General features: G+C 43.2%; 1 protein-coding gene across 1 annotated transcript in view; it reads right to left on the reverse strand.

Moving 5' to 3' along the window:
* Positions 1 to 2,246: 2,246 nt before the first annotated feature.
* The window catches only part of LOC139385753 (uncharacterized), a 39,259-nt gene continuing 30,180 nt past the window's right edge, over positions 2,247 to 11,325 (reverse strand). The window contains exons 8-14 of the mRNA XM_071131018.1: positions 8,332 to 8,787; positions 7,759 to 7,858; positions 4,338 to 4,486; positions 4,061 to 4,173; positions 3,510 to 3,599; positions 3,160 to 3,282; positions 2,247 to 2,468 (exon numbers count right to left, since the gene is read on the reverse strand). Coding sequence (XP_070987119.1) covers positions 2,247 to 2,468; positions 3,160 to 3,282; positions 3,510 to 3,599; positions 4,061 to 4,173; positions 4,338 to 4,486; positions 7,759 to 7,858; positions 8,332 to 8,787 — 1,253 coding nt within the window. The remainder of the gene's footprint in view (positions 2,469 to 3,159; positions 3,283 to 3,509; positions 3,600 to 4,060; positions 4,174 to 4,337; positions 4,487 to 7,758; positions 7,859 to 8,331; positions 8,788 to 11,325) is intronic.

Raw genomic sequence — 11,325 nt, forward strand, 5'->3', positions numbered from 1 at the left:
GCAGCAACATTATGTACAAAACAAGTTACGAACAACACGAAAAAACAAATGAAATAGCATGGGCGGTCAAGAGCCAATAAGATGGTAGCCCCTTCCTCCGGCGCCATCGTCGCGACCCCTAGTTTGAGAAATCCTGCCAAATGACCTACAAATGTTATGTACAATGACCTAGAATTGAATGGAATATATTGGGATGACACACCAGTGAATGATTGATTGAAGGTTGTGTATTTGTATAAACATAATGAGTAAGAAGTGTTTGTTTGAATGATATGTTCGAATGATAGACCTGTAAGATATTGAGTAAATAAAGTAATATAACTGCAAACTGAAAGAGGCACATTAAAAGACACTACATAAAGTACTTTTATTGGATTAAACTATGGGAAACCCACACAATAACATTTGCATATGCAAAAACTATCATAGCAGTCAAATGTGCTTTAATATCTTTGATCATTTATTTTTGTGACCAACTTTATTTTTATTATTTCAGATCGCATACAGGCATACAAGAAATAACATGCACTGTCAACTGTGGGACCTTCTTCAGATAGGTGTGTGCCTTTCCAAATCATGTCCAATCAATTGAATTTACCACAGGTGGACTCCAATCAAGTTGTAGAAACATCTCAAGGATGACCAATAGAAACACGATGCATCTGAACTCAGTTTTGAGTCTGATAGCAAAGGGTCTGAATACTTTTGTAAATAAGGTATTTTGTCTGTTATTATTTATATACATTTTCTAAAATGTCTAAAAACCTGTTTTTGCTTTATCATTATGGGGTGTTTAGATTGATGAGATTTTTGGGTATAGAATAAGGATGTAATGGAACAAAATGTGGAAAATGGGAAGAGGTCTGAATATTGTCCAAATGCGCTGTAGGTGTGTTGACTGTTATAAAGGCACTGGATTATGAGCTGTCTTGTTTGCGAAGTTAACAAATGAAATACGCAGTGGCATGGTGCATATAGCCGTAGAAGCACAGTGACATGTGCCTCAATACAGTCATATTTGTGGCTTATTGGGAGTGTGGCTTTCAGTTAGTTATTTTTGAAAACCATCCTGCGAGAGTGACTGTCATTCAAGTTTCAAGTTTAAACTTTCAATGTAATGTGCACAAGTACAGTGAAATGCCTTTCTTGCAAGCTCCAAACCCAACAATGCAGTAATCAATATCAACGCAGCACTAAAAATAACATAAAGTGGAACAAAAACACACAAGAAATAAAAAACAAGAAATAAGAAGAGCACGAGAAAGAAGGAAGCTACTGTATATACAGGGTCGGTTCCACTTCCAGGTAATCTGTTCTGTTCAATGAGTTACATATACACTAGATGACTGATTAAGGGCGCTGTGTTGAAGCCACTGTGCCTCCATCTTGGCACTCCCCACCATTGTAAAAAATATTTTGGAAGTTATAGAAATGCATTTATTAATGTCTACATTAGTTTTAGCCACATTTATTCTATTACAGACACATTCATGAGTACTTTTAAAATATTACGTGAGCTAAAAATAAAACTGAAAAAATCTCTTATATATACAAACAAGAATAATTTTTGGAGAATACTAATATTACTGTCCCAACTACAACAAAAATGTCCTTGAAACATTTAATATAAATAGTGTAGAATTCCATTAATTCCTATGGAGGACTGCTCCTACTGGGGAGTGCCAATATGACCAACCGGTGGCTTCAAAGCCTCTCAATGGCCAATACATACTGTAGCATCAGCAATCCAGGGTTTATATACATCATTCGTTATTTTATATTTCATCAAATCTGACTAACCCAGTGCACTGACTGCTATCAATTCTATCTGACGGTGTTTGCATCTTTAGGAAAAATACAAATAATGTTCCATTTGGAACACTGACAAGTAGAGAGCATATCAAATATCAAACTCAAAACAAATTTTGGGGGAGCTTAGTCTTAGTCCTCTCAGGCCCACCTGTGCCTGCTCCCCTGCTGTAGCTACTGTATGTAAACAGGAAGCAGATGAGCGACACATGACAGTGTGGTATCATGAGGCGGTGCTTAAGTAAAACATTGATCATGATTCATTCAATTTCAAAAATGGGATATCCAACCAGCTGCCTTGAAGTCTGAGGGCACATCCCCTTCATTATCAACACATCGTGCCAACAACATCAAAATAACCTTTCCAGACTATGAAGTCTGGAGGATTTTGAGAGTTACAGTATGTGTTAGCCAGACTAGTTGTAGCTTGGGCAGTCTCATGGTTGTGTTGCTAGTGTAGAGGTGTCCATGTTGGCAGGATACTGGGTAGGTGGTGGAACAGTTGAGGACTCTGTAGACTCTGTGTTGTCTTCTTCTGTGTTCCTCTGAGGGTCTGTGAGGTTAGGGTTAGGGTCAGGCTCTGTGAGGTCTGCTTCAAACCCTGGGTTAATCTGACCGTGAGAATGCCTCTTCTGGACCTCCTCAAAGATCTGGAGCACCTGGCAGAGACACACACACAGAATATTACAGACATTATACAGACAGACACACAGAACATTACAGACATTATACAGACAGGCACACACATAAGCGACACAGGCAGAACACGACCAACCCCCCCCCCCCAAAAAAAATATGGGGGGTCTCAATTTAGAATAGTCGAAAACAAGGTGCAATTTCTAAATGTGTTTGTTCATCAGCACTTTTCCTCTTTGTATGTCAGTCACTGACAGTCACTCCATTAACACATGTCAGCAAGCAATTTTTAGATTGGTAACTTAGTCTAGCCAACTATCTAAACTTGTAGTAATCATGTCCCAATTACAGACCGAGCCCAAAGTGCACGTTCCCAGGGGCCCTGACCTCCAGAAAGCCCCCATTGATTGTGTAATTCACTCTCACTCAGATTTCATATTAACATGGCGTAAGTCATGGCAAAATGTGTAGAATTGCAGGAAATTAACTTCTTTCCCCCGACAGACAATAAAGGGGGGCCCACTAAAATGTTTTGCACTCGAGGGTTTGGCAGGGGCCCCCAACCAAGAGCCGGCCCAGCATGCACGCCCATACACACACACACACACCACAACAACCATTACATACAGGACATGAGGTGGTGTTACTGTCATGTCATGTTAACGGTCGGTGCTAGTTTTGAGGTTCTTGTCATGTTAGCCGCCTTGTTTTTACCTGAGACTTGGGAATGAGGCCCACTCGGAAGAATCCAATATGGCCGCTGTCTATCTTGGTGCAGTCAACCACAGTGGAGGCGATGTTCTCTGGGGAAGGGCCGTCACACAACACACCATCCACCTAGACAGACAGACAGACAGACAGACAGACAGACAGACAGACAGACAGACAGACAGACAGACAGACAGTGAGTGAGTGAGTGAGTGAGTGAGTGAGTGAGTGAGTGAGTGAGTGAGTGAGTGAGTGAGTGAGTGAGTGAGTGAGTGAGAAAATCACAATCTTTTTTTACATTTCCGATTGTAGTTTTGACTCAATTGAACTATGACATGTCTGTGTGCCTATTTCACCTTGTCTCCCAGCTTGGCATACACCTGGTTGTGGTGTGTGGTGTCTGCTTCTCCTGTGGGGTTGGCAGACGTCACAGCAATGGGACCCACCTACAGAACAGAACATAATATTATCTGGCAACCTTGGCAAGCATCCATTTAGATACTGTATAATGTATGTAGCGGTTCCCGAGTGGCGCAGAGGTCTAAGCCACTGCATCTCAGTGCAAGAGGCATCACTGCAGTCCCTGGTTCGTTTCCAGCCTGCATCACATCCGGCCGTGATTGGGAGTCCCATAGGGCGGCGCACAATTGGCCCAGCGTTGTCCGGGTATGGCCGGAGTAGGCCGTCATTGTAAATAATAATTTGTTCTTAACTGACTTGCCTATATAAAATAAAGGTTAAATAAAAAATACAAATACATTTCATGTAGTATCTATGTACTATATTTTGTATCTTTTGTAATTAATCCGTGATCGTACCAGGTTAATGAGGTGTGTTGCTACAGCACAATCAGGGTCAGGGTTAGAGGTCAGGGGTTAGGGATAGAGGTCATGGTTAGGGTTCATACCAGGTTGATAAGATGAGTAGCCACAGCACAGTTTGGGTTCCTGATAGCAATGCTCTGAGGGGTTCCGATGTGTTTAGCTGATTCCCCCAGACCAAACATCTCCATCCAAGGACCTGGTGAGGGAAGACAGGATATATTCATCATAATAACTAACATACACGACACGACACGACACGACACGACACACACACACACACACACACACACACACACACACACACACACACACACACACACACACACACACACACACACACACACACTGTTAATAACCCACCCCTGGCTATGACCATGCTGATAGAGGAGGGCCAAGCTGCGCTCATGAAGTCCCAGAGCAGGGCAGACAGCAGGGATCTGACCGGTTCTAACTGGTTAATAGAGGACACCCACAGAGACATGGGCCGGTCCTGAGCCTGCTGTTTACACCTGCACAGGGAGAGACAAGTATAATATGTTATTAACATGCTGCTTACACCTGCAGCACACAGTTAGAGACGAGTAGAATAAGTTATTAACAGGGTTGGGGAGTAACGCTTTACATATAATCCGTTACATGTAAGGGATTACAACAAAACAACAGTAACTGTAATCCATTACATTACCAGCAAAATATATTGTATTCAGATTACAGATACTTTTGATAAACGCAATTATCACTTTGAGGATTACTTTTAAATTCAGAAAGGATGTTTGCGGAAAAAAATCTTTGACATTTTTGTTTTCTCAATGACATTCAAATCAGCATTGAAAAAAGGCGCAAGTTTAAATTTGTTCCACCCGAGTGAGTCTGACCACAAGTCAGAGACCACTATGATGACACACCAAATGTGTTTGATGGATCATGGGAAAAGAGCAGGAATAGGCCTTTGTACGCTACAGTCCAAGCTATGTCTTCAAATGGTGCGACTGCTGTCGGCATCCAAAGATTATCCAACTTGAATAAACGCTTGGAGGTGAAGATGACAGCAGTGTTGTAGTCTACAGCGATACGGATATCACTTATTATTGATATCTATATAGCGCATTGATGTGAATCACACTTCTGCTCTCTCATTTAGCTATTTGCATTTTACGGATTGTGGTTGTTGTGGATGGCTATTCACAAATCTGAATGTGTATTTGAACCCAATAATGGTTGAATTCAAGAAGGTTAAGCTGCCTATCAGTCATTGTTTTTGAAACCAGTGGACAGCCAGTGAAAAATGTGTTCTTGCAACAGCTGCATAGCGTGGATCCCAGCCTACGGAGTAAAAGTAGGGCTTTTATTGCTCAATCTAATTCATGCTGATAAAAAAAATCCATAGTCCTAATGGACACATGCTCAAGCTCGCACACTTTTGATAGACTTAAAGGGACAATCTGTTGTTGCTACATTCTTTTTGGACGGCCCAGTACCTAACTGGGGCCAAGCTTCCTGACATCCAAGACCTATAGACTAGGCAGTGTCAGAGGAAAGCCAAAAAATTGTCAAAGACTCCAGTCACCCACGTCATAGACTGTTCTCTCTGCTACCGCACAGCAAGCGGTACCAAAAGGCTCCTTAACAGCTTCTACCCCCAAGCCATGATCAAATGGCCATCCGGACTATTTACATTGATCCCCCCCTCCCCCCTTTTGCTTTTACACTGCTGCTACTCGTGTGTTTATTATCTATACATAGTCACTTTACAAATTACCTCAACTAACCTGTACTCCGCACATTGACTTGGTACCGGTACCCCCTGTATATAGCCCCGTTATTGTTATGTACACTTCCTGTGTTACTTTTTGTTTGATTGATTTTATTATTTTTACTTCAGTTTATTACATAAATATTTTATTAACTCTATTTCTTGAACTGCATTGTTGGTTAAGGCCTTTTCCCAGCATGAAGCATGAGAATGCCCCCCCAAGAGTGTGCAAAGCTGTCATCAAGGCAAAGAGTGGCTACTTTGAAAAATCTCAAAAATAAAACTTTTTTTGATTGTTTTAGCACTTTTTTTGGTTACTACATGATTCCAAATGTGTTATTTCATAGTAAAAATAATGAAAAACCCTGGAATGAGTAGGTGTGTCCAAACTTTTGACTTGTACTGTATATCCATTGATTCTTAAATAATATAACTTATAACTCTTGAGCTTAGCTCAACTGTCACACTCCATGAGATCCTAAAATATTATCTTGTTTTTCTCCAATGTTTGTAAACATTGTAAATGTAAACAAACCCTGTATAGCCTCATAACATGGTTAAAACAATAATTTGATATCATGGATGGTCAGTCCTTGAATTCATAGCTGTCTATTAATCTGAGAGTGGTTACATTTCTCCAGGCCCATCCCTCTGCTTTTTACCAAAACAGAGGCTGGGTGGTCATATTGTTATCGTTTCATCTGTGGATTTGTCCTTTAAACAGTTGCATGTGACCAAGTTATCAAAGTGTCACCAACAAAAAGGTAAACAATAGACCTATAGCAAATTCAGTATATACTGACTTGCCTAGTTAAATGAAGGTTAAATAAAAATGTGTTAGAAAAAATGTAATATGGTATTCATTTTTCACATGTAAATAACATTTTCAGTAGTGCTCAAAGCATGCCCTTCCAAGAGCACAGCATTTATTTTTCAAATCAATGAGCCCAAGTGCAAGTGCTGGTTAAGTGGTTGGGGAGGAGGATTATCTAAGATACTGTTTGAAGAGGTAGGATTTCAGATGTTTTCGGAAGATGGGCGTTTTGGGGGGAGGACAGAGAAGAGCTTGGCCTGGGCTGAGTGGGAGCTGGGTGGTGGGAGGGCCAACAGACCTGAGGTGGCAGAACGGAGTGCTCAGGTTGGGGTGTAGGGTTTCAGCATAGCGTGAAGGTAGGGAGGGGCATTTCCTCTTGCTGTTCCGTAGGTAAACACAATGGTCTTGTAGAGGATGCAAGCTTCAACTGGAAGCCAGTGGAGTGTGTGGAGGAGCGGGGTGACATGAGAGAACTTGGGAAGGTTGAAAACCAGGCAGGCTGCAGTGTTCTGGATAAGTTGCAGGGGTTTGATGGCACAAGTGGGGAGCTCAGTCAAAAGCGAGTTGCAGTAGTCCAGACGGGAGAGGACAAGTGCCTGGATTAGGACCTGCGAAACTTCCTGTGTAAGGTATGGTCGTATTCTAAGGATGTTGTAGAGCATGAACCTGAAGGAACGGGTCAATATGTTGATGTTTGCAGAGAACGACAGGGTGTTGTCCAGGGTCACGCCAAGGTTCTTTGCACTCTGGGAGGGCGACACCGTGGAGTTGTCAATCGTGATGGAGAGGTCTTTGAGCGGGCAGGACTTCCCAGGGAGGAAGAGCAGGTCCGTCTTGTCAAGGTTGAGCTTGAGGTGGTGGGATAAGTTGAGATATCTGATAGGCACACAGAGATGCGTGTCACCACCTGGGTGTCAGAAGGGGGGCAAGGAGAAAAGTAGTTGAGGGTCATCCACAACATACTGCTTACACCTTCAGCACACAGGGAGAGACAAGGAGAATAGTTAGTTTAAATGCTGTATGATAGCCTGGTCCTTGATCTGTTTGAACTGTCTTGGTCGTGACAGAGGAGTTGTCGAGACAACTAAAATTGATCTGGGACCAGTCTACCACTATGAAGCATTGTGAGTACAAAGTTTATTCATTTCATCTAATGAAATTATATTTTACAATGTACGTATAACGGCCTAGTATGCAGTGTAATTGAAACTCACTTGTAGGCCTTTTCCACAGCGTCCGGTCTGTTACAAGCTGCCACCAGTACATAGACCGTGTCAGTGGGCATCCCACATATACCTCCACTCTTCATGATCTCTGGAGACACAGAGGGATAGGGATAGTTGGGTTGAGACACATCAATAACCCAACTAACTAAAGACCTAAAGAACTTGTAATGAAGTGATCCTGTCAGCCTCAACACACACACACACACACACACAAATATACACACACAGCCTGTTATTCATAGTGTTTTCATGAGAATTATGCATTAGACTAGACCAATGATTGTCATGGTTCTGAAGAGCTACTGGGTGTGCAGATTTGCTGTTTCAGTCCAGCACTGAGACCCTGCATTCTGCTCACCAGGACATTGAATCAGGTGTGTTAGTACTGGAATGAAGCAAAACCCTGCACCCACAGTATTTCACCAAGTGCAGAGTTGGTGACCAGTTCTTTGTCTCAACTTGCACCTTATGCCCTATAACATAAAGCACTACTTTAAATAAGATAGAGAAAAAGGTGCCTTTTGGGACTGAGCTCAGGAAAGGTACCCCCTTATGTTTCACCTGCTATCTGGTGGACGGCCGTGGCCTTGCGTGCAGGGACATGAAGACAGATGTCCTTCCCTCCTCCTCCCGTCCCACTCAGCCTGACTAACGCCCGTCCCAGGGGCAACTGGGGTGTCAGGAAGGTCAGGCTGAACAGACCAGACAGGAAACAGTAGAATGACATCAGGCCAAACACGATCGACACCCCGATGTCATACCCATAAGGCAGTGCTCCCATGGCGTCCAGGAGGAAGGAGATGATAATGAGGTGAAAGGTCGCGGCATAGACAACCCAGGCCACGCTCAGGAACAGCGCTCCTACCGTCACCAGACTGTTGAACAACAGGAAGCTGATGATGCCCACAGCCAGGTTGAATCCCCGTGTGTCCCCGTAGAGCCCGCCGTACCGCGTCAGCCCCCAGACAGACCACATGACACCATACAGGACAAACGCCATGCTCTCAAGGGTCTTACCTACCGGAAATGTACACATTTGTATTTGTGTTTGTTATGGATCCCCATTAGCAGCTACTCTTCCTGGGGTCCAGCAAAATTAAGGCAGTTTATACAATTTTAAAATATTACAATACATTCACAGATTTCACAACACACTGTGTGCCCTCAGGCCCCTACTCCATCACAACCACATATCTACAGTACTAAATCCATGTGTATGTATATGTAACTGATGTGAAATGGCTAGCTAGTTAGCGGGGTGCGCACTAATAGCGTTTCAATCGGTGACGTCACTCGCTCTGAGACCTTGAAGTAGTTGTTCCCCTTGCTCTGCAAGGGCCACGGCTTTTGTGGAGCGATGGGTAATGATGCTTCGAGGGTAGCTGTTGTCGATGTGTGCAGAGGGTCCCTGGTTCGGGCCCAGGAAGGGGCGAGGAGAGGGACGGAAGGTGTACTGTTACATATAGCGTGTGTGTGTGTGTACAGTATGCATGTGTCTGTGCCAATGTTTGTGTTACTTCACAGTCCCCGCTGTTCCATAAGGTGTTTTTTTATCTGTTTTTTTAAATCAAATTTTACTGCTTGCGTCAGTTACTTGATGTGAAATAGAGTTCCATGTGGTGGTCATGGCTCTATGTAGTACTGTGTGCCTCCCATAGTCTATTCTGGACTTGGGGACCGTGAAGAGACCTCTTGTGCCATGTCTTGTGGGGTATGCATGGGTGTCCAAGCTGTGTGCCAGGAGTTTAGACAGACAGCTCGGTGCATTCAACATGTCAATACCTCTCAAAAATAAAAGTAGTGATGAAGTCAATCTCTCCTCCACTTTCAGCCAGGAGAGATGGACATGCATATTATTAATTTTAGCTCTCTGTGTACATCTAAGGGCCAGCCGTGCGGCCCTGTTCTGAGCCAATTGCAATTTTCTTAAGTCCTTTTTTGTGGCACCTGACCACACGACTGAACAGTAGTCAAGGTGCGACAAAACTAGTACCTGTAGGACCTGCCTTGTTGATAGGGTTGTTAAGAAGGCAGAGCATTGCTTTGTTATCTTAGCTACTACTGCATCAATATGTTTTGACCATGACAGTTTACAATCTAGTATTACTCCAAGCAGTTTAGTCATCTCAGCTTGCTCAATTTCCCCATTATTTATTTCAAGATTGAGTAGCTGCAGGGGCAGTATTGAGTAGTTCTCATTTGCAGCAACGACCTGGGGAATAGTTACAGGGGAGAGGAGGGGGATGAATGAGCCAATTGTAAACTGGGGATTATTAGGTTATTAGGTGACCGTGATGGCTTGAGGGCCAGATTGGGAATTTAGCCAGGACTCCGGGGTTAACACCCCTACTCTTACGATAAGTGCCATGGGATCTTTAATGACCTCAGAGAGTCAGGACACCCGTTTAACATCCCATGCGAAAGACGGCACCCTACACAGGGCAGTGTCCCCAATCATTGCCCTGGGGCATTGGGATATTTTTTTAGACCAGAGGAAAAAGTGCCTACTGGCCCTCCAACACCACTTCCAGCAGCATCTGGTCTCCCATTCAGAAACTGACCAGGACCAACCCTGCATAGCTTCAGAAGCAAGCCAGCAGTGGTATGCAGGGTGGTATGCTGCTGGCATAAAAAGGTGCCCAGAGGTGAAAGGTGCCCAGAGGTGCCCAGAGTAAATGGCCTGCTCCTCAGTCCCAGTTGCTAATATATGCATATTATTATTAGTATTGGATAGAAAACACTCTGAAGTTCAACTAGTGAACGTAACACGCCAATGTATACTGAGAGTTTATTATGTAAATATGAACTTTATCAAACAAAACATACATGTATTGTATAACATGAAGTCCCATGAGTGTCATCTGATGAAGATCATCAAAGGTTAGTGATTAATTTTATCTCTATTTGTGCTTTTTGTGACTCCTCTCTTTGGCTGGAAACCTGTGGTGACCTAACATAATCGTTTGTGGTGCTTTCGCTGTAAAGCCTATTTGAAATCGGACACTGTGGTGGGATTAACCTTTTTGGTATAGGGGGCAGCATTTTCACTTTTGGATGCCCAGAGTGAACTGCCCCCTACTCTGTCCCAGATGCTAATATATGCATATTATTATCAGTATTGGATAGAAAACACTCTGACGTTTCTAAAACTGTTTGAATGATGTCTGTGAGTATAACAGAACTCACATGACAGGCGAAAACCTGAGAAAAATCCAACCAGGAAGTGGGACATCTGAGGTTCGTAGTTTTGCAAAGCTTGGCCTAACGAATACACATTGAGATATGGATAAAGTTGCACTTCCTACGGCTTCCACTAGATGTCAACCGTCTTTAGAAACTGGTTTGAGGATTCTACTATAAAGGAGGGGCTCATAAGAGCTCTTTGAGTCAGTGGTCTGGCAGAGAGCCTTGGTCTCATGACGCGCGCTCCCGACAGAGTTACCTCTCGTTCCAGTGCTTTTCTGAAGACAAAGTCATTCTCCGGTTGGAACATTATTGTTGTTTTATGTTAAAAACATCCTAAAGATTGATTCCATACATCGTTTGACATGTTTC

Source organism: Oncorhynchus clarkii, chromosome 27, assembly GCF_045791955.1.
Source record: "Oncorhynchus clarkii lewisi isolate Uvic-CL-2024 chromosome 27, UVic_Ocla_1.0, whole genome shotgun sequence".
Taxonomy (NCBI): domain Eukaryota; kingdom Metazoa; phylum Chordata; class Actinopteri; order Salmoniformes; family Salmonidae; genus Oncorhynchus; species Oncorhynchus clarkii.